The sequence below is a fragment of the Marmota marmota genome, unplaced genomic scaffold, assembly GCF_001458135.2.
Source record: "Marmota marmota marmota unplaced genomic scaffold, marMar, whole genome shotgun sequence".
NCBI classification, from domain to species: domain Eukaryota; kingdom Metazoa; phylum Chordata; class Mammalia; order Rodentia; family Sciuridae; genus Marmota; species Marmota marmota.
In genome coordinates, this window is record NW_026000076.1 from 827,861 (window position 1) to 852,674 (window position 24,814).

Genomic DNA, 24,814 nt, shown 5'->3' on the forward strand with positions numbered 1-24,814 from the left:
GCTCAGGAAACAGGTGATAGATGGATGAATGAGAAAGTGTCTTATTTGCTTCTCAGGGCTCTTTTAAAGGTCAAGTGAAATCCTACATGTTGCAGATGCAGCCCAGTGCCTGTTAACAGACCAAGTGCTGAGTGTCATGGTCCTCATCTTGGACAGCTATATTCAAGTCTTTTACATGCCTGAGATTTGGCTTAGGCAAGTCCCAATTTCTCTAGGCAATATTCCTGATTACTTGGTTTTCCCATTTTTTTCTTGATTTTTGCCATACTCTAAGTCTGTTTTACATCTTACAAGGAATTATGTTGCAATCTAAATTTGTTCCCATCTTATGTGCATTTTGCTTAAGAGTAATGAGTAGAATCCCATGTTTAGCAACATGCAAAGAAATTGTTAGTTGAATAATAGTTGTTGATTGATTAATATTATTTTATACAAATGCATGATTCAAAACACTTATGAAAATTATATATGTTTCAGTGTTAGTAAGAATAGTTCAGATTTATTGAGCACAACAATAGTATGTCATATTATCTTACATAATAATAAAAATAATAGTTATGTTTGTGATCTTTGCTACATTAGTTTCATTATACCTCACAATAACTCACTGAGATGTGGCTATTGTCCTCATTATGCAGATTAAAAAAAACAAGCCTTAGTTATATTAAATATCCTGTACATGTTTTAAAAGTTAGAATATAAAAGTGTCCAGAATTAAGATTGAAGACTATTTGACCCCAAAGCCCAGGAACTTCAGGAACTTCATCTCAAGCAATAATGATGTTTTGTTGCTATGGGAAGGGAAAAAATGAACACAAATAAATCATATCAATTTATTATCACTACTGGATGAATAAAACAAATATGTGTGTGTGTGTGTATATATATATATATATATATATATATATATATATATATATATATATTCTTTATAGGAAAAGGTAGACTTATACATGTGGAAGTCACAAATACAAAAGTTGAATCTTTCAAAGGAAATTAAATTATATACACACATTGGAAAATTTGAGAATATTTGGCCTGAATGTGGCTTATGCATTAATCTTTTCATTTTCTGTGGCAGTGGAAATACAGCAGGAGATGAAAGCCAGTATCTCTGATTTGTGGAACATATATAGTCTTGGAACAGGCATATATTAATCAAAGTACTAGTCTAACTAATATATAATTTCTGACTGATGTAGGTGCTCTGTTAAAAAAAAAGAAGCATGGTTTCACATGAGCACAAAGCAAAACAACAAACACACAAAACCAAAATAAGTTGTTCTAGTCAGAGATTCAGGAAAGACTTCTGTGAGTTAGAGATGCTAAAGGGATAGACCATGACTGAGTTAAAAATGGAATTCAAAGAAGGTGGAGCTGAGGAGTTTTTCAAATAGAAGGAAGTGAAAAGGAGCAAAGGTGTTTGGAAAACTGAGAGAAGGAAGGTTGCAAAGTGGTTAGCATTTACATTTTAGGATAAATGGGAAGCTAAGCCAAAAGATTGTTCTAACGGGATGATATAATTCAACTTGCATTTGGAATCATCATTTTCACATCATTATACAAAATAGAAGATGACCAAGACTGGATTTAGGGGGATAATTTAGAAAACTATGCAGGAATCTGGAAGAAGTGATGGTTGCTTAGTCTTTGGAGTTGTTGGTGATAGACATAGACTCAAACAGATAGAAATAATCAACATGTTTAGAAAGTAAAATTGAGCATATTCAATAAGTGGTTGAGTATAGGAAGTGTAAAATATAAATTTAAATTTTAAGCCTCCTATAGCTGCACTGGGCTGGGAGAAGATATGTGTGAGGATGTTGCCTTTCCTGAGAGAGTCTAGGGGTAGGTCAGAAGATGGGTGAAGTTTGAACTTAGTCTTGAATATTTGTTGAATTTGTCACACCTTTGCCCAAAAAAAAGAATTGGAGTTACTTTGGTGATCACTTTCTAATTGAGAAAATGGACCCAAAGAATGAAGAATGTCAGTTTTCAGTTTTGAACTCAGGATCAGCCAGATCTCTTGTTTTTTTTTTTTTTTCTTTTTCTTATTATTTTTATGAACAGTAAATCAAGACTTGTGAATGTCAGCAGATAAGACTTATTAAATATTTCAATATGACTGTAAAGAAGATTTGGTAATTTCCTTTCTTAAAATTTAAATAACAAGAGTAAAGAAGAATAATTATTATGCTAATAGATAACATTTAATAAGTGTCTAATACGTGTTATGTGCTTATGAATTTCATATATGAATTTTCAGCTGCTTCAGTGGTATTAACCTGTCATTTAATAAAAGCAGGTATAAACAGTAAATCTTTTCACTGAGTTTTCCAAACCTAAATAATATAAAAAACAATTATACTAATTTTAGAAGCCCAAATTAACTCTAGGTGAATTTCATCTCATGAGTTCCTTATGGCTTTGTACATAGTTATTTAATTTCATCAAATTTTTATTCAGAAGATTCATCTGCAGTTTTTTCCCATGTGCACTGTTTTCCAATAATTTATAATACTAATAGAATGGGAAGAATGTCTGTCCCTGTATGTATGTATCATATGTATCATGAGATAGATATGAAATTGCTAATTTGTTTTGTTGTGATTGTTAGCTAAAATTCTTGATTATATCCTTTATATTCCAAAGCAGTGGTCAGCAAATTACAGCCGATAGACCAAATTTGACCTGTTGCCTAATTTTTTTTAAAGAAAGTTTTTTGGAACACTAATAAGCCATTTATGAACTATCAGTGACTACTTTTGCATCAGAGTGGCAGAGTTTTAGTAGTTCCCACAGAATCTTTATCCCACATAATCAATGATTTTTATCACTTTCCCTCTCCAGATAAAATTTGCTAACTCTGTCTCCTGGGGAGTCAGTATCTATGAGTCTTTTTTGGGGTTGTGAAGCTGGAAACATCATTTGACAGTAGATTTATGAAGTACCCATCTTCAAGCCTTTACCATCCATTACTTTAAAGATCTTGGTGGCATTGGTAAAGCTGAGGTATCAAATTATCAGAATTTGATATTAGATATCAAATTATCAGGTTTTTAACCTGTAATTTTTCTAGGAAATGGAAGGATAAGAGATAAGTAAGAGTTTGCAAGGAAACATTTTTTTCTGAAGGAAAATCTCATAGTATGTTATGATTTTTAAAGATTTGTAATTTGTATTTAAAAATTGAGAGTAACAAGTTGTAGTTGGCCATTGAAAATATTCAATAATAAATTCTACTAAAGAAAAGACATTGTGATGGAGCATTTGTGAAAATATGCAATGTTAATGTATTATTATAAAGTATTACTAAAAAATGAATATTGGCTTATACCTATAAGACCTGCATTTTGATTTATAGAGTTCCATAAATCCAGAAAAACAAAGCCCAGTACATTACTCACTAGTTATTATAAATGAACAATAGCAAATAATTTTACTGTGTTGTTTAATTTACTACTTCTAAAGTATGATACAGTTCCATCCAGAAATTCTGGAACATGTTAAAAAATGCCAACTCCTAGGCCTCATTCTTCACCTATATTCTACTTCAGAAATTTTAGGGGCAGGCTTAGGAATGTGCATTTTTAACAGTGCCAGAACTTTATTTTTAGGCATACAAAAATATGAGAACCTTTGGTTTAGTTCAAATTCTTTTATCTCTGGGATCTAATCAATTGAAACCAAGGTCAATTTCCTTTATGTAAAGGGTCTTCTATTTCAGTAGTAGCCCCGGTATTCTATTGTTGAAATACCAAGTACATATGCAACAAAAATAATAGACAATAAATTAGATTAATTAAAAGGATGTTACTAAATTAGATAGTGCCAATTGTAGAAGGTTTATTATGAATGCAATAATCTTGAAGCAATGGAAAATAATTAGCATTTAAATTAAGTTGTAGGTTAGCCACATTAGGGAAAGGTTAGCTTGCTATGAATTTTTATAAGGTTATGGTGTTATTTTTGGATTGATTTGAGCATTAAGTATACTTTAATGAAAAATTTGGAATAATAAATTTTCATTATTAATTGAGCTACATATTAAATGGTGAATTTCTCGAACCTATCTGCATCAAAGTAGTTGTTAAAATATATATGAGATAAATATGGGTGTAAAGTTTTATGCATGTAATATTTAAGTTATTTTAATTCTTTATTACTATATTTAGATCTATTAAACTGTTCAAAAAGGCAACAGTCATATGATATATAGTTTCACTATCTATAGTAACTATAACTGTTTGAAATTTTAGGTCGTGTGTGTGGTAAACAATTTCAAAGGAAGACAACCAGAAAATGAGCATATACACATGGATAATCTGGCCCAGATGCCAATGATCAGCATTCCTCGAGTAGAAAGTCCTTTGGAAAAGGTACCATCTGTACAGGTAATTCACAATTTAAATTCTAAAATGTAATTGTTATCTACAGCAAATTAATAATTATTCCTGTGAATGTATCTGGAAAGTGCCTGCACAGTTATTGTTAATTTACTTAACCTCAAAGTCTAATAGTTTAGCAAGAATTTAGCCATTGAAAAGATCATCTTAAAAAATGCATATTGTATTTAAAGTGTCTCTGTATCCCTCATGCTAAAAGCTGAGTACCTATAGATGGAATCTGTTAAGTATTCTGCTACAGTTTCTATATAAGGAATGCTGTGCACTGGTCTCACACATAGACAAAGTAGTAAGATGCTTTTACTTGGGAATATATGCATTTTTCATCAAATAGATTCCATTTCTTTCATATTCCGTTTCTATGAGAAAGTGCTGTGTTCAATTCCTGGCACATAATCAGGTCTTAATAAATATGTGTTGAATCTCATTCTCAAAGTTCTGGCAGCAGGAAAATACTAGTCGTGCTTTCCTGAAAGGAGGCAGTGAAGGCAGGCTGGGCTGAATACAGCCAGACTACGAAGAACATTGAACAGCAGATCAAGACCTCAGCAGGCCTGGCAGCAAGCACAGAAATCAAGTTCTTAAGACAAGCTGCTCTTGAGATTCTTGTGATGAACCGGATAGGATGATATTTCCTAAATGTTGACACAGTTGTGTGCATTTGTAACTAGCTGATTGCTCGGAGAGTTACTAGTGTCTTCTGAATCAGCCTGATCCACTTTCACATTTTGGTCAGTATCTTAGAAAAATTTACTCACGTGCTAATCAGGAGTGGAGATGGTGAGAATCTGTGAGTGAAAATTGGGTGAAAGAATAAAATGTCTTAAGAAACTGTAAGAGGAGACAATAATCTAGATAGAAATAAAATGTTTTATATTTGAATTTGAAAATTGTGTAGGGTAGGGAGCATTTAGGTTAAGTGCACAAATGAAAAAAGCTCAGTGGGACCACAAGTTGGCATGTGCCAACAGCATGATACCCCTGTCAAAATAATTCATAGGATCTTTAAGTCTCACTTAAGGAAAATGCATCCCTGACTGAGCAGACTGATGATTTGCTGTGCTCATCCTGATCAGGATAACATGGAATATCGTGCAATTCTCTTGGCAACACAGTTCAATGGTGGAGACCAACAAAATAGAATATTCAATATTCCAAAAATAAACATTAAATGAGTTAGTGAATATGTCCAGGATGCTGAGTGGACTCAAAGTCATGGACAATGAGAGATTATTGGAGCAAAGATGATCAGAGACAAAGAAAACTCATGAAAGAAGCAATAATTTCCCATGAGTGTCTAATAAATGGTAGATGTATGAGATTGGTTCTGTAGGACCTCAGAGATCACAAGTAGGGTGAACACAAGGAATAGAGGTAGGAAAATAAACGATGACCAGAGAGAGGAAATCCTTTCTGAAAATGGAATGACTGCATTAGGAGAGGTTATTTCTTTTTACTATAAGGATTCCAGAATAGCTAAATAATCACTTATCTACAATACTTTGGAGGGAATTAAGTATTTAGATGTTAGAGATCCTAAATACTAATATTAATATCAGCTACCATTTAATAATCCTTAGTATGCATCAAGTTTTGTACTAATGGTTTTTATAAATTCTATAAAACACTTCGCTTTACAACTATATTTAGTCCCCACAACAATTTTTAAACTGGGTCTTTTTATAGTGGCAGAGACTGCCAGGAGTCTACTGATATTCATTCTCCCCATCTTCCTTCAAATTTTTGCTGTATCCATGGCTGCCCAGTTTTAGTCTGTACTTTTCAGCTTCTCTTGCAGTTAGTTGAATGTGACCAAGTTTAGAGCAATGAAATATGAGTAGAGGAATAAGTGCAACCTCTAGCATATCTCTTCAAAGACTCTTGCTCTGGGCATTCTCTACCCCTTATCATCAAATGGAAAATATAGACTGGAGCAATCTTGGAAACAGGTCTGTAAAATGACTGATCAACCTTGCCAATCTGTGTCCCTGGATGACCTCCTGGAGCAGAGCCCACATAACCATTGCACTCTAGATGGTTCCAAAAAGGAAATGAACAGCTTTCTCTCTGAGTCATTGGATTGTTTTAATTTCTGTTCTCTAGGGGTTTAGCTGATGTTTTATTATAATAAATTTCCCATGTTTATCCACAAAAGTCCACATCATTGATAAGCCACAGAGAAACATTATACAGTATAATGTTTTGAGATACATACTTATATAAATAAGTACACATTTTAAAAACTGAATTATATCTACAAATTAGATTTTGTTTAACTTAATAAATAAGCATAGGAAACAATGGAATTGAGGAAAAGATCTTAAACACATTTTAAAGAAAATGGTCAGGGTAACAATCAGAGTCTTTTCACTTTGTATACCTCCGAAATCACCATAGGTAATCATCACAGACTTCTGCTGTTGAACATATTTGTTTGCATGGGAGTTCTTTAGTAGTTCCCTAGCATTGCAAATATTCTTATGTACTACTATGTCATTCTCTATATTAAAGGATTGAAAATTCCTATTGTTGATTTTATGTGGATTCATTGTTATTTACAGTGCCTTTAAAAAATATAAAATGATAAAAGCAAAAATATTATATTAGACTCTGAATTGCCAGAGAGAATGTTTATTAACTTCTTTCTTTCATTATTGTATTTGTTTGTTGTCCATATCAAATCCGTGTACTTTTCTTTAGTTTGTGGTTGGGGAATAAAGATGGTTTGAAGCTGATTCAGTTCTCCCCTCACTCACTGGAGTGTCTGTACATGATGCTGGCTCTGCTCTTTTTTTTTTTTTCCCCCTGGTCTCAGGCAGAATACTTCCTGCATAGGGCCTGGTTTATTCTTTTACTACATAGACATGTAAACAGAGGAAGATGGGATGTACTAGGAATATATCTCAGACTCTCCTTTGAAACTGTTAAAAGGATGTGCATTTATGCTTATCAGCCAGAATGAAAGCAAGACCATCACTGTGGCTGCGCTTTATTTTTGTTATGAGGAATAAATGAAGAAAACATATTGCTTTTTACTTTTGTTCACATTGGCAAAAAAAATGCAAAATTCTTCAGTAATTGATTTTAATAATTGATATTTATATAGTGAGAAATATCACTATATAAATATCATTTGTTCATTTGTTACTATACAAATATACAAATAATTGATATTTGTATAGTGTATGTATTAGTTTCTTAAAGCTGGCCCTCTGAGGAGATAGGGACCCTGTGTTAAAGTTTGGCCTGCAGACATGTCCAGTAGGCTTAGCATTATTACACCAAACTGTCATTTTCTTGTTGTCACTTTCATGTGGAAAAAGCACAGGGTTTCTTCCAGAAGTTATGTACTTATATAACCTCTTATGTTCAGAGTGCATGTTTGATAAACTATAAGCTACAGAGTAATTATAGCATGCAAGCGTGCTTTATTTTTATGCCAGCAATTTATCCCTTAATTATAGGGAGTTTGTCATATGGTTAATTACCATAGTTTATGAGAAAAACTCATGATTTTTCTGAATACTAAGTAAATCTGAACATTCATTACATTTGGTTTTATGAAAAGAATTAGTCATCTGTGGAAACTGGCCCATCATATTCCAATGTCCACTAAGTATTCAAGTTACCAATAACTCATTACAGCTCTTACTCATATCAGATCATGAGAAGTCTAATTGTACATCAGCAGTGAATTGTTAAATCAGTGGTGCCACATTCCTACAATGGGATCCAGTATGTTATAGTATGGTACTTCTGCTTATAAATCCTGGAGGTAGACTGCTTGGGATTTTGGGCAATTTTGAACTCAGGCAAATCTCTTAAATACCCAGGGACTCAGTTTTCTCTTTCATAAATTGGTCATTATAGTAAAATACTTAGAACAGCATCTGGAACACATGTGTTGAGGTGCTAGGGATGTACCAAGAATATATCATCAAAATGATGATATAAAACTACTTTGTCCAGCTCCTCTACTCAGAATCTTTGTGGAGGATTTCCTAAAAGATCATCGATGAGTCCTTTCTCCCTTGTTTTAGGAAAATAAACTGAGCTAAGTCTATCCTGCTTCAAGCATAAATAATCAAGACAAGAACTTAAATCCCTTAAAATGATTTTTGTGACACAGAAGAAAGATAAAACACATCTTTAAAAAATGTTTAATAATATGAAATTTAATTACATTTATTGTAGATAGCATCTTCTTTCCAGCCAAGGAAATTAAAGGAAACATGAAATGAGAGGGAAAAGATAACTGTACAAGTAGAAATTAATGTAAGAAAAAAAATAATGCCCTGCAAGGATTTAAACCAATACTAGAAACCTTGAGGAAGAAAATTCACACTGGAGAAACTCAAAGCACATACATTAAAAGCAAGTTTTGCAATAGAAGAACAGGAGAATAAAAGTGATCTCAGAAAAGATAATAGATTCAGAAAAGATAATAGATTCAGAAAAGATAGTAGATATAGAACATACCACAGAAAAATAACATGGGTCATTGTATGTCCTAAAGAAGAGAATAAATGGAGCAGCAACAGTATTCAGATACAAGGTAAAGTTGAAATACATATCAGAAATTAGATATTTCTCACTGAAGTTCTTAGCTACCAAAACTGAAGAATCCTCTAAATACTGAGGGATAGCATTGTTCTCAATTATTAAGTACTTCCTTCTTTGGGTAAACATCCTTCCTTCAATGGTTATTTGGGCTTGACCAATGACATGTGCATAGAACTTATAGGACGCATATCAGCCAGAGACTCAGAGGGTCATCAGAGGCATTGATCCCGTGCCTTCCTCCAGGAGAAGCTCCTTTCTAGATCAGGACTGCTCCCTCAGCCTCAACCCCAGAATGGGAAGACAGCAGAAGCCAACCAGCATCTAACCTGCAACCTCAACAAATAATAGAACCTGGCTGCCAAACTGTGGTACCAGAAATAAATATTTGTTGGGAGCTTCTGAGTTTTTGAGGTTGTCATAATGTGTACTTAGTGAAATATGCAAACACTAAATTAGAGAAAGTTAGTTACTTCCCAAGAATAAGAGCAGGCTGGGTCAGACTTCTCCCTCCACATTAGACATATAATCAATGGAGTAATGTTCAAGGTTTTCAAGGAGTAAGTTTGTGATGTAAGAGTTCTGTTCCCACTCAAAAGGTCATGTAAGGGTTAACATAACCATAAAATATCAGCTTTGTCAGAATTTGCAAATCATGCTTCTCATTAAAAGTTACCAGAAAATGTTTGCCAACTGAGTAATACACCACTGTCCAGAGCTTTTAATTTAGGAAAGTCATTAGATGAATGGGTTGGGAGAAAGAGTGAAAGCTATTTACATGTAGAATTAAATGGAATTAACTATGGCAAAACATAGAAATAGAAATATTGCAAAATCATAAAATTTATTTTAAAGACAAGATTTATAGCAAAAGAAATAATGAAAAATGAAACAGAAACCCTAGATAGTACCATAAAAGTATGAAATCTGAGCATTTCCAGGTTTTATAAGGAGGTACTATTCTTTAGTGCTTCATTCTTGGCTTTGCTAACCAGAAAAAAAGTTCAAGTGTTTTGAAAAACAGAAGTTACCAAGAGTATTTTAAAAACAGTTTTTAAAAGCCTGATGAAAAAGTGTAAAATATAAATAATGTATAGATCAAAAGTTCGATGTCTTTAGTATATAAAACATGCTACTTGAAAAAATGGGTAAAGTTCATGAATAGGCAGATCATTGGGGGTCAAATACATGGAGAAGCATTCTGTGATTGTGGATGAAAATTTGTGAAGGGTTTCTTATGTGACGTTAAACAGTCGAGTCTTAATGAATCTCCATTGTTCATTAAGGAAATAAAAAACAAAGGATATTGTGAAAGTCCAGTTCAATGCTACGGACAATGTGGACTAGATCTCAATGAAGCCATGCCATGTCATTTTGACTGTCCAGGTATCATTTGGCAGAGTCCACTTTAAGTCAGGTGCTGATTCTGATCGGAGGAGTTTTCTAATTGTCTTAATAGCTTACAGTAGAAAAGGACTGTGAGCCAGGGCTCTCGAAGAACCTTCCCCACCTGAAAAAGCTTGCTTATTTCTCCTCTGTGGTATTTTTCTGTTCTCTCGTCAGAGATTTCTCTTCTTCACAACTCTAATGGGTAAGGTGTACATTGGTATTCCTTCTCAGTGAGCCTCTTGGGTCACGCTGCATTCATTCCAGTGGCAAAGCAGTGAGCTCTTTGTTGTCAACCATTGAAACTTTACCACTCTCTTGCCCCTACTTGCTGTCATTCTGAAGCCTGATGCTGATGCTCAGGTTGGCACAGGTAAATACATGGAAAATGATGTATGCATGATGGATCTTAACTGATTCCCCATGGAAAATAAAAGGAAAGAGGCATTTTATCTGACAAGGGAAGAGAAATATTTAAAATTTAATAGATAAGATTTGAAAGAAAATGGAATATTTCCAATAGAACTAAGAGAAATTAATATCCACATTATTTTATTAAGGCAGTTATCACAGGCCACTATAGGCACACATGGCTGATATGGAATAATTTTGAAAGGTAAAGTGAATAGACTCAAGGATAAAAAGTGCTTTTTTGGGAAAATATATTTTTCATCTAAACCCAAGCATTGTGTTCTCTTTGATTGATGTGATATTAATCAGTTGAATCAAAGAGGATTTTCTCTTGACAACAAGAAACAGAAGGTAATGTCAGAAATAGTTTACAATAGAAGAGTTTGCATATACCTAGGGTAAGGGGCTTTTCACTAGCCAATGAAGCTCATGATGTGAAAGCATACCCTACTTAACTGAAGCATTAACTAAATGAAAGTGATAGGCAGTAATGACAATTCCAAAAATCTAGAAATATCATAATGAGTATGTACTATTACAGATGGAAATTACCATATTTAATTCCCATGGCAACGGCAAAGTCAAATTATACGGATAGCAAAATTCTAAGAGAACTCACAATGACTCAGGCAACCATATGCATTGACCTTTACATGTTCTCCTTTGCAGATTATTGGATTTCAGGAATCCAAGGGAAGCAAGAGTTGAAATTTAGTCAGGGAAGGGGGTAGAAGGAGAGCTAGGTTTTAGCAGCTGGAAATCCTTGGTTTGAAACCCAATTCTTCTATGTAATAAGTAGGTGGAGTTAGACACCTTCCTTCGTGCAAAAATTAGGAATTCTCTCTTACTTCAGACAAGGATACCTCTATGAATGTATTTCATAGATTTAAAAGTTTATGCAATGTCTACCTCATGCATGAGCACATGTGGCCAAAAATATGACGGTATTAAATATTGCATACATTAGGGCCCTAGCAACAGCAAAACAATATTGTGATTTCTTGTCAAGACAAATATGACTATACGTTACCATGTACCCTGTGATAAATTTCTTTAAGGCTTCAGAATGCTCTGCATGAATAACTCTGGCAATCTATTTAAGATTCAGTTGCTTTCCTATGATACAAATCTTTGTTTTACAGGGCTGCTGGACTGTAATATAAATGTTATACAGGACCATATCAAAACAACTTTATTAGTAATTAGTTATTGGAATATTTAGTGGAACTAAACATAGTCATATTTTAGGCATTTTCCCTTAATCTAAGCTCTGAGCATTTATGACAAATATTTGAAGTAAATCAACATTTATGTGCCATACTCTGTTCTCACTTGTTAAATTTAATTTTGCTTTAAAACAGTGCATTGAAAATGGAAGCTTAAAGATTTCAACAAGCATTTAACATTTTTTTAGGTTAAAAAGAGTAGCACATTTAGTTACTCCTTTGCCATATGTCATTTTCCCAGTTTGTGCATCCATATATTTAGTATTTAGTTTTTCACACTATTTATGAATCAGAATGTACTACACGAAGAATAAAAGCCAGATTTTTTTCCAGTTATCCAACAGTCCTTTTATAAATGCATATTTCAGCAATTTACTTTGGAATATAGACAACAAGCATTCTCATCTCATTTGTGTGAATAAATAGAGTTGATGTCTGCATCTTAAAGTGACATGATTCAGCCATTAGTTAAGGAGAGAATAAACAATGATGGATTAAAAAATCATTCCTAATGCCTACATAATTAGCTGTGCACAGGAAACTGCTCCTGGCTGCTCATCCCCTCTTCCCTCAAATCTGCTTCTTTGGGATGCACTATCCTAGAAGCACTAAGAGTCCTTGGAATCAATCAGAGGCACCATGATACCATGAAAACTTTCTCCAGTGAAACTGTAAAATGTTAACCAAAACTAGGAAAATAAACTAAACAATGACATGTCTTATGAAAGAACCAACCATTGTTTTTTGTGTGGTTCTTAAAGAAGGAATCAAAGAGTAAACAATTCAAGTCAATGTTTAAAATTTGAATATTCAGGGTTGAGTGTATAGTTCAGTGGTACAGTGCTTGCTCAGCATACTCCAACTCTTGGTTCAATCCCCAGCACCACAAAAAATAAAATAAAATATAAAATTCAATAAACAAATCAAAAAATTAATGGGAAGTACCTGTATCTCACCAGAGTAATCACTGGAAATATTTTCTTAATGTAGCTTTCAAGAACCTGTGAGTTGGGGGGCGGGAGGAGGTTGTGCACAACCAGCAGCGATTCCGTGTATGATCCCTTTCATAGCCTGCTTTTACTCACTTAAAAATACACCATAGTATAGATCAGTAAATACAATAATCGGATATCAAGCATAACAGTAAAAGCTAATCTTCAATTAGAGTTTAATGTGAGTCTCAAATTACAGCGAACCTCACACGTAAAATATTTTGAGTTTTTATAGATATCATATGAGTGCTTCTTTCTCCCACATTACAAAGAAAGTGACTAAAAAGGGGTAAGTAACATGCCCAAGGTCACACAGCTGGCCTGGCCTGTGTTTTAAATCAAGAATACAAATCTGTATTTTTCATTTTCATGGAAATATATTGCATCTTTGTCATTTTGGATACCAAACTCATAATCACTATGCCACACAATAATACGTTGAAAAAGATTATGAACCATATCAAATTATATAACCATTACTTTTGATAGGCATAAGAGATTGCTTCTACTTCCAATTTTCCACAATTATATACAAATACTAAGGTAAACAGCCATAATACATTTATATTTGTAAATCAAATAATAACAAGATAAATTTATAAGAGGAAATTCTAAAACAAAGAGAATGAATACTATTCAGACTTTTGGTTTAATGCAAATGTCCTCGCCAACAATGGAGACTATTGTTCATAATCTTCACCCGTGTTAGAGATCACTTATTTTTAAGTGAGGTATCTCATTTTGATCAATGTTGTTTGAATATTTTCCAGTAAATTTATTTTATATATTTTTTTAACAATCAGGTGTTAAAACAACAATTCAATAACTGACACACTAAATTATGGACACTACTGGGCCTTTACATTTAGTTTATGACTGGCCATCCTAATGTTTTAAAGTTTGGGCACACTGAGCACAATTTATTCCCTAAGTTTCCTTTTAAAAACTGTACACTCAATGAGTTCTGATAGACACATACCATCATGTAATCATCACCATTACCAAGTTATAGAACATTTCTGTCACCCCAAAATGTTTCTTCCCCTTTTGCCACCAGCTACCTCCTTCAACCCCCACTCCCTGGCAACCTGTGATCTATTTTCAGTTCTTTCAGCTTTGCTGGTCCCAGGTTGTCATATACATGGACTGATACAGCACGTGGCCTTTTGAGTCTGATTTGTCCTGCATGCATCAACAGGCCTCCCCCACCTTCCTTCCTATTATTGAATAGGATTCTGTCCTGTGAAGGTACCACAGCTTGTTTACCCATTAACCAATTGAAGGACATTTGGGGCAATAATGAAGAATGCTGATAAGCACACATGTACAGGTTTTTGTATGAATCTGTATTTTTTTTTCTTTTGTATATATACCTAAGAGTAGAGGGTATATGGCACTGGGAGATTATATGGTTTGTATGGTAAATGTATATTTACCTTTAAAAAAGATTTTATAGATTATCTTAGTTCAGAGCCCTTGTGGTTTGGAATGGCTCTGAAATGTATCTTGATTTGGCTTGTCTAATTTTTTACAACTGGTGTTTCTTCGTGAAAATAGGCAAATTTTAAATGAGGAATTTTAATCAGGTCCTGATCATGCAAGAATTCATTATGCAGTTTGTCCATTAGCCACTTCTCCAATTCTTCTCTGTCATATAACATTGGCCTGCTTATTTAACAAATCTAAACTATCTCCAAAAGTCAAAATGAAATAAAATAAATAAGAATCCAGTTATTTAAAATACTAGTGTAAAAGAAGGCCTATAGGCTATTTATGAATGAATTACCTTATCATCAGTTGTTACATACAGCAAAATTTTGTATGTAGTCAGTTTTGTAATTAATGAAACAAACATCAAATAAGAAACACTGAGATATATTTTCCAGAACTCATCAGCTTACAGAGTAGAAGGGAGAAAGACCATTTTGTAGGCACATACAGAAGACTGTGATGATGGATATGCTAAAGAAGCTACTACAGGGGACTTAACTAAATTTAGAATGCTTGCAACATTAACTAAAGGGAGACCTCAAGGATCATTATGCAAAAGAGGAGGGGAAAGAAGAATGTTCCAGATAGACAAACCAACTCATGCAAAGGTTGTGTTTGGCAGGATACTGATGAGTTTTCAGATGATCAAGCATAGGGTCCAGAATGAATGAGAAAGAAATGGAATTCATAGGAGCAAGAGAGACTGAAGCAGATGGATAAATTAGCAGTCAGGAAATATCCACATGGCTCAGGAAACTTCATAGTGTGAGGCAGACCAGACAGGAGATAAATTGGAATTTTTTACTCCTAACATGCTTGATTATTGAGAATATAGCTAGGACTATTAGATAAAAAGGGGCCATGGGACCTAAGATACTTAGATAAGAAACTCAGAATGCAGAGTACATGGATTCCCACATCCATCAGGTACCATAAACACATGAGCATTAGTGGACTTCCATGAAATGTCTTGTCAGTGCATTTGGAAAACGTGGAGTTGAAATAAAGCAGCCCTTCACAACCTAGAGGTGTTGTGAGGCTCTGGGCAAGGCATCTGATGTGCAACTGATCTGCAGTATTTTGAACACGAGGGACTTCTTTTTATAATCATTCACTATTGCTGCTTTTTTTTTAAAGGCAGTACTCTTTTACAGTGATTACATTTTAAAAAAGAACTAATTTCATATGCCTGGCAATGCCTACTTCACTAACTAATCACTGTACTATACCTTCAGGCAGTGGTACTCAGACTCATGTAAAAGAAGGGGATTCCATTGCTTATAAGCACTTGCAAATATGGTAAACTTTGAGGATGCAAGCCCAAAGAATCTGATCCAGTGTGCCCTTATTTGGGTCTGGGGATCTGAAATGTATCAGGCAACTCAGGTGAGTTGGATGTGGGGCAAGACATGGCCTGGATCTAGCTGGGCCAGCAGAGCCTCTAATGTAGTGGTTCTCAATGCTGGCTGCACATTCGAATCATCCAGAGAGCCTTTAAAATTTCCAGCTATCATGCCATGCCTCAGACCAATTAAATCCAGGTCTCAGGAGTTGCATCAGTATTTTCTTAAAGCTCCTAACATGAAACCATGAATGAGAACCAGTGTCCCTAAAGATTTGGTGTAGAAAGCTGTTTGCTTCTTTGGCATCTCAGGACTTGAAAATACTTTATAAGATCTGTAGCTAATGCTCCAGTAAAAACTGGGCTTGCCTTTGGCTTAATTAGCTTATCAGAGAAAGCCGCCTAGAGAGTTCCTCCTTCTTTGGGGAGAAACGATTCTCTCAGAAAATAGCTTTTAGCCCCTCTTCTCTCAAGAGTACAAAAGGAAATTCCTGAATGGAAATAAAACTCCAAACTGATACAAAATCCTGCACTGAAACGGAACCACTGTATGGAGAGAAATGGTCCCCAAGACTTTTCTTTTCCAAGGAAACTCCTGTTCTGTCACATTTTAGTTTTTGTGCTTGTTTCCATACCCCAAATCCTTAAAATGAAAATAAATTACATAACATGAATTCTACAACCAATTTCACAGCTTTAAGTCTGAATTTCTCTAATAGTTTCTTCTTACATGGACCTGTCTTTATTTCTGTTTACTGAAATACTCTCACCAATTTCACAGTGTACCATACCAGGAGGAAAATTTAAACAAAGTCAGGTTGTAGAGTACTATGTACTCTATTCACTCTTCGTAGTAAAAGTGCTTTTTCTGTTCTCTCTTCACCCATACAATGAATAAAGTAAGGAAGCAAATAGCAACAATAAAGAGCAACAATACTTGGGATTATGTTAGCCATCTATCTTTCCTGATAAAATGTGGGCTACATCAGTATAACACCAGAATCATTGACTGGTTTCATCAAAGGACAGTGATTCCTTATCCTAAATCCTCAGGAGTTTTTCAGGATGCAAAATATTTTATATTTCAAATATTTGTGGATTCTGTTACAGAAACAGGGTTTAGAGGATCACTTTGTAATCAAAGATGGTAATTTATGCAGCAAAATAGCACAAATTGTTTTGTATCAGTTATGTTTTTGCTACCCATTAAGTTTGCACCAAGTCTTGTGAGAAACATTTGACCTTTAAATTTTGCTTAGATATTAGAAATGTAGACTTGTAGAATTATATACTATAAGATCAAATGAACAAATGGTGATTTTATTTCTAAAATTCTAGCCATTTTTAAAAATTCTTGATTTCTTTCATTATTTTTTTTCTTTTCCTTCTTCTCCTAGTCCCTCCTCTTCTTTCACATCCTTCTTATTCTGTCTTTTTACCTTTTTTTAGCTTGTTTCTATGATTCTTATAAATTTAAATTAATGGTGGATATATTTGAGTAGGGATAAGGATCAATATGTCTAAAATATCATATATACAAATAGGATAAAGTCCATTCAAATAGGATTATCTGTTATTTTACACAGGAGAAAGCTGGTTCTTCAGGTTAAATTATTTGTGAAAACTTCCCAGTATTGGAAGGTACATCCAAACACTGGACATTGAAACTACCTGACTGCAGAATGCCCAATGACACATCTCCCCAACCAACAGGGTCAAAGTTACAGATCATTGAATTAAAGGCATTATATGCATGGATCCTATTTTATGTTCAGGTTAAAAACCTAACCTGATTGATGACAATCTCTTACTAAAACACAAAGTCCAATCTTTTTGTAATGAAGCATTTTCAAAGAAAGAACTGGAAAAATATTTAATCTCAGCTTTTGATCTAGCAGCATTAGCAACCTAGAACTTAAACTGGTGCTTTTCTTACATAAAGAAGTAAATATTTAAATAATATGTAAAACACATTTTGTAGGTGTCTGAAAACCAACCTTCTGAGAATGGCCAAGAAGAAAGTTCACAGGAAAGGTCCTTTAAAGACTGTCTGGCCAGGCTGTTCAGCTGGATAATAGGAGTAAGCCACTGTGAACACCTTCACTTAAGGCAATAAACGTATGTGCGCTAGAGCGCACTGGAATTGGAGTTGGGTTGCAAAGCAAAAGCAAATACGGAAAAATGTGTCCTTCTGTGCAGAATTCCATTACAACCAAAAGAGGCCTAGACACTATAGATTGCTTGTAATTATTGTTAATTTTTCAAATGTTTTCATTTTTCACTTATTAATGAGAATTTAAAATTCCTTAACTAAATAGCTCCTTAATAATGGCTTTTCACATTTTGTTTTTATATAGCTTTAATTCGGCATACTTTTCTAGAGTAATGTTTTTATTTTTTCTCCCCTCATTTCCCCTATTTTTTTAAAAGGAAGTGGTGAGTGGCAAATCTCAGGTGGCAAGTCATCACCAATTGTTTATGCCATAAATAAATGATAGTTTGGTTTAAATAGCACTTTAAATTCATTGCAGAGCATAATTTCTGTAAATGGGGAGGTGGAAAAATAAATAGTAAAATAGATTTTCATCTAGAATTTAGAGCATTAAAAATGGACATGCTATAGGTTTTAGAATTTTCCAAATTTATGAATCCAAAAGTTGTCTTAGAAATGAAGTACCTGCTTTTCCATGGGATCCCTGCACTCAAGGACTGGACTCAGTATTTTGCTCCATGCTTTCTGTTGATCTGAGTGAATACTTTCTAATGGATAGTTCATGTATCATATTCCAAACTTTACCTACTTGGGTTGCAGTTCTATCATCTTCACTTTAAGCCTCTGGCATGTGTAATTGTGAACAGCACCAGAAACTGTGCTGATAAATTATAAGACCACTTACTTCTATGCATGAGATTTTGGTTTGCCTACTGCTTGTTTGTACTGTCTTCCAGAAATAAGATTTAGTATTGCATAATTAAGATTTCACACAGATTTACCTGGGTACAGTGGCACACACCTCTAATCCTAGCAGCATTGGAGGCTGAAGCAGGAGGATCCTGAGTTCAAGGGCAGATTCAGTGAGACCCTGTCTTTAAATAAAATATTAAAAGGGTTTGGGATGTGGCTCAGTGGTTAATTGCCCCTGGGTTCAATCCCGGTAACAACAACAAAAAAACAATTCACACAAAAGGAAAAATTCGTTGTCATTTGGCTTGCTTCATACTGAGCCCAATGCTCATCAAGATACATGATATGGAAATAGTAAATGCAGTTGTTTTTTTTTTTTTTTGTATTACTGAGAAAAACATCAGTGGGGAAGTGAGAAATATCATAATTTCTTTCATGTGAATTATTACATCTGTATATTTCAAAGTGTGTATTTACATACCTTATTGATGAATATTGTGCAATATAAAATCTCAGATGGTAACATAAAGATCGTAACATAATTTTCTTGTTATATAATAATCTGGTCCCTTCTCTAGATTCCTACAGGGGAAATCACCCTTGTGCTAGAAAAAAAATAATCTTATTTTTAAAAGCCTGCAATAAGCAAGAAGATAATCCATCTCCTTCATTTTAGAGTATAGATTCATTTGCTTTTAAACAATGAAGTTGATAAAGAGACCCCTGTCCTCTCTGTGCAATTTTTTTATGTACTGAGATCATATTACATTTCCCTTTCTTCCCTATGCACACTTCAATGTTTTATTTTCATATGTTTAGCTCTCTGCTAACCACAGCCAACTTAAATGATGAGCCCCAAGTGGGATCCTTCTAATTCCTGTCAAATAGGAAAATCATCTCAGATGTTAAAACTTACATGTGATATGAAATGGAAAGAGTGTTAATTAAGAGGAAAGCATAAGAGTTCCCCCTGAACTCTGGGATCTAAAAATGTAGTCAGTCTGAAAATAAACTGTTACCCTTGTAGTTTAAATTGATAATGACTTGGCATGGAGGAAAATTCCTTGGTTTGGAATAGCCACTGAAGCATGTGATTTTTAAATCACAACCTTGAATCCCAGCATTTTCTGGATCTCAATAGCACACTTAGAGTTGTATGTTCAACATCTCATTACTAAGGCATCTATACAAAAATTCTAAAGACCAGTTAGTTTATAATAAACAAAAATCTGTTGGCTTACAGTCCTGGAAGCTGGGAAATCCAGGATCAAGAGGCCAGCATCTGGAAAGTGCCTTCAAGTGGCATCATCCTATGTTGGAAGCAAAGAGAAAGAGAAGGAAGAGAGAAGGGATCTGAACTCGCCCTTTTATAACCAGCTCACTGCCACAATAATCACATTAATCCATGCATGAAGGCCCCACCCTTGTGACCTAATTACCTCATTAGGCTCCACCTCCCAGTGCTGTTGTATTGAGGATAAATCTCCAACTCCTATTTTTTGGGTGACACATTCAAATCATAGCATATTGTGATTTTACATTCTTTTTTTGAGATGGTCCCAATTTAGGTCTGCTCTTGCTGATTATGTTCAGCCCCCTTTTACCTTTCATCACATCCAGGTTAAATGATAACCTACATTTATGTGGCCCCCTACAGTGACCACACCCTTCAAGTACTCTCTCCAGCTGACACTTGTGAACTTGGCTTTTCTCTGCTTCTGTCAAGCTTTGCATTGCTCATCCATGGCTTGTTTCTAATGATTTCTGTGCCTTATTAAGATCACCAGACATCTAATTCTACCCACTAGAGTGTTGCTGTCATCTTCACTTAGAATTATCCTCAGCAATTTTAATGAGCCTGTGGCCCCCTCTTTATTTGGGTCAACAGCAGGAACACTAAGGGCCTATACCAGTGGCCTCAGAACACTATTTTCTGTTCATTTTTATGTCTTTTCCTCTCTCTTAGTGTCTCTTCTTTACTCCTTCCCTACCCATCATTTGCCACTGATTGATTAATCTTCAATTTTTATCTTAACTTTCTAGCAATTATTTAATTCTAGGTCCTGTCCAGAGGTGTAACACTAATGTCAGTTTTGTACTGAAACACTCTATATCAGATTGTATTTTCTCAGTTCACTGATTTCAAGTTCCCACAGGGACACTGGAAATAAAGCGAAGATGTATTCTTTCCACAATTCTTATGGTTTTTATTCAATCATAGTGGATTATATAACTCTGAAAACTGTTTCTCGTCCCAAAGTCATGCCTGCGCTTTTGGAAGGAAAACGTGGCAATAAATTCCTGAATTTCCCAACCTTTTTATCATGCATTATCTAAATGGAAAATTAAAATTTCTAAAATGTTATCAGGACTCCGTGAAGCAGCCAGCATGCTCTGCTTACTTCTGACTTCTGCTAATATTGTTTTTCTCTAGCATTAAATGGGTCAAGTCTAGAAAACAATGCCTTAAATTATAGTCAGTCACATTCTTGCTGTTTATTATGCCTAAATTCAATGAAAATACATATTCATCTTCACATACATTTTAAGTGTGTTTTAACTGGTTAAAACACTTTAACTGGAAATGAACTAAATTTATGCTGAAGACATTTCATGGCATGCATTCATTATATAAAATTCTGTTTATGATACCATTGTATTATAAAGAGCCAATGTGACAACTACTATTAAAAGCATTCCAAATGGGTAATGTGATGGTGGAGCCCTTTTGTCATGTTGCTGTTTTCTGTAAAAGTTGTCATTCGTGTTAGATCTTGACATAATCCCAAATGTGGCATGATTAATTATGTAATATCAATTTTCACTGCAATATTCCAGCAGCCATGACCTGGCCTATTGCATGCCTGATGCTATTTAAATATTAGTCATTCCTCAGGTTTTCTCCATATATAATTTGTTGCTTTAAAAAAAAAAACAAGTTCTATCAAGAATTTTATGGATGAAGTAAAAAACAGATATTGCAGTCTGGAATCTAAATTCAAGCATCAAAAATAAGATTTTAAGTAGATTTTTGTCAACTAACAAATGCCACTTCAGTCTGAGCATTTCACCACCTCATTCTACGCCATCTGTCTCACAGGGAGCAATTAATCTGAAACTCCAACAGGCAGCATTAAAATTCCATTAACACTGAACAGAATATTAACGTGTCTGGCATTGCCATTTTTATCTCTCCAAATTTCGGTGTTAATTTTGAATAAAGCAGGTATAACATTTTAATCTATTCAGTTAATTAAGAATATTGAATAAAATATATAATTAACAGCTAAATTACGTAATAATACACAGATTTTAGTTGAATAACACTGTACGTTTTGGCAAGCTAAACATCCTTGGGCTGCAGTTTTGTATTAGGCTAATGATGATTAGTAAAAGCTCTAAATATTTTACAGAACCAGTTTTCCCAAGACTGACTTTGTAATTTCTTCTTTTGCAGAACCACATCACCGCCTTCGCGGAAGTCACATGATATTGAAGCAGATGGTTTTTCCCTGCATTGGACATCATCCCTTTTTACCATCCATTCGTAACACCCAAAGTTTGTTTGATTACAATAGAAGTTTATAAAGTTGTCTAATAATTTTTATAATTTTAAAATCAACGTCAACCTATCTGTTTCCCCCACTAGACTGTGAGCTCCTCGAGGGCAGGACTGTGTCTTTCTTTTCTGTATCTCCAACATCTGCAACAAAGCCTAGCAGCACACATTAGGTGCTCAATAAAAAATGAAATGATCAGATGAAAAATTAATTCTTAAATAAAATATTCACTTTAGTTTCTCAAAGAATCTCTGCAACTATGTGAAGAAGAAACTTCTACATGAGTCATATTTGTATAAGAAAACCCTCTATTTTGAGCTTGTTAAGCTTTTTAATTTTCATGTATCTATTCAGCAGTATACCATATTTAATTTGATTTTTGGCTAGTTAAGCTTTTTAATTTTTTATATATCTCTTCAGCAGTATACCATATTTAATTTGAAGTGGACTTTGAAAGTCATGGGGGTTTTTATTTTATTATTCAGCATGACATTCTTTCCATTCTAACAGAATTCAGTGTGTGAAATTACTTTTAGAAAGTATGTCTTATACTAAAATAATGTTTGCACATTATATTATAATATATTTCACTTAAAATACCATTCATGCATACATTCTAAGACTGGTGCTTCTGCTTTTGAAGGGGAAAATGCCAATTTTTACTGTAATAAGTAATGTATCATAATTAAAAATTATTTATTTGGAGTTTTTCTCCTGACAGCTGTGGTTTAATTGTTGACTAATAGTTTTTGATGGCAGGTAGTAATTAGGATAAACTACATGAGTAAATCCAGCATTGATAACTTCTTATTGAGTAATTTTCCATTGGTAACAATGTCCTCAAATGGTTATACGCTCCCTCCTTAGATTATTTTTTTACTGGCCAAGATTCCACATAATTTAAATAGGAAATAACCACATACTGATACACAATTTTAATGATATAAATTCCAGAAATATGATTAACGTATTTCAATTTGCATTTGTGTAGTGCTTTAAAATGCAAAAATACATTAACAGTAATTGTCTCATCCAATTTCATAATATCTCCATGTATATGTTAAAAGTATGGCTTTGTTTTATAGATGAGAAAAATGAAGCCAAGACAGGGTAAACAAACATGTCCAATTCCACGCAACTAGAAAGAGGCAGAGTTAAAACTTAAATTCAGATCTTTGGACCCCAGACTTATATTTCTTTCAAATATGCCACCATGGCCATGCCATTTTGAATGCTGAATCCATTCAGAGGTCAGTAGAGTTCTTTGCAAAAACCTCTGTTTTAAAAATACAGACATGCCAAAAGAGGGTCACAAAAGCTCTGCCGTATTTTAAATGTTTACTTTTTAAGAATGAACACTTTTCAAAAACAACTCTATAGTAACCTATTTTAAAACAAAATATCAGATTTTTCATGAATGTGAAGCCTGAATCAAATGTGTCTCCTGAGCCCTCTCCCATAGGCCCCCGGGGTCTGCAGGACATCTTTGACACCGAGCATGTGAACGTCACTATAATCTAAGGAAGAGGTGCTTCTTGGCAGCGACTTCACAATCTTTAAAGCTAACCTGAGTTACTTTGGCTCCCTTGAGCAGGTGTTGAATTGGCTGAAGCAAATCTTGAAAGAAAGTGAGTTTTAATTGACTCCATAATTTGACAGAAATCCGCAAATAAGGATAATCAAAGACTTGTTCATTGTTCCCCAAATGGATGTCACTTGCCCATTTCCAACGTTGTAGGAGTTAAAACCCTTCTATTAGGGCCAAATAAAGAAAAATCTCTATTTTTACCAGTTTAGATCTCTGTAGTGATTCATTTCTGCTGGAAATTTAGAGCATGAACAGCTTTAAATGTCTGACTGTCTTCAAAGACTTAGGCAATGGCAGCAGTGGGATTTACTTACTGGGAATGGGAGTAAGGGGGATGGTCCTAATTTTTTAGAAGCAGGATTACCAGCAAGGCTTCCAGAGTGTGGTTATTTCCTTTGGTTCCTTATTAGCTTCCCAAGGATCCAAGCAGGCATGTTTTTCTGGTGGAAGCCTTGGCTATATGAGTATGTCAGTATTGTATATTTGCACCTTGCTAAACCTGTCTGAATGCAGGAGTTATAAATTCTCAAAACTCAGATATAACCCAGAGTCAGAGTAAAGTCATTTCTAATATTTATATATCATAGGCCCATGCTTGTGTGATGAATGATCAAAAAAAAAAAAAAAGAACAAAAAAGGTACATGCAAATAGGGCAAAGGCCAGAAAAGAGACCTTAACCTGATGCTATTACTTAGAATAATGAAAAATACCTTTATGAAAGTATTAATATGTAAATATGTACATACATAATCTAGCAAAAGCAGACAAACACATATCTTTCAGATAAAGACATTTCCTTTTTATTCTACTCACTAGGGGCCCAGGTCAGTATAAATTGGTCAACCTGAAAATTTCAGTAGTCTCTGTTTGCATGGCAGAAATTCTGCACATGTTTTATCTGATTCCTAAGATAACTTAAAAGGCTCTTTTATGTTAAAAGAGAGGT

General features: G+C 34.2%; 1 protein-coding gene across 4 annotated transcripts in view; it reads left to right on the forward strand.

Moving 5' to 3' along the window:
- Plppr5 (phospholipid phosphatase related 5) overlaps positions 1 to 24,578 on the forward strand; it is a 244,821-nt gene extending 220,243 nt beyond the window's left edge. For all 4 annotated transcript variants that reach the window (XM_048814395.1, XM_048814394.1, XM_048814396.1 and 1 more), the window contains 2 exons: positions 4,260 to 4,394; positions 22,177 to 24,578. In XM_048814395.1, coding sequence (XP_048670352.1) covers positions 4,260 to 4,394; positions 22,177 to 22,209 — 168 coding nt within the window. In that variant the 3' untranslated portion in view covers positions 22,210 to 24,578. The remainder of the gene's footprint in view (positions 1 to 4,259; positions 4,395 to 22,176) is intronic.
- The last annotated feature ends 236 nt before the right edge of the window (positions 24,579 to 24,814 follow it).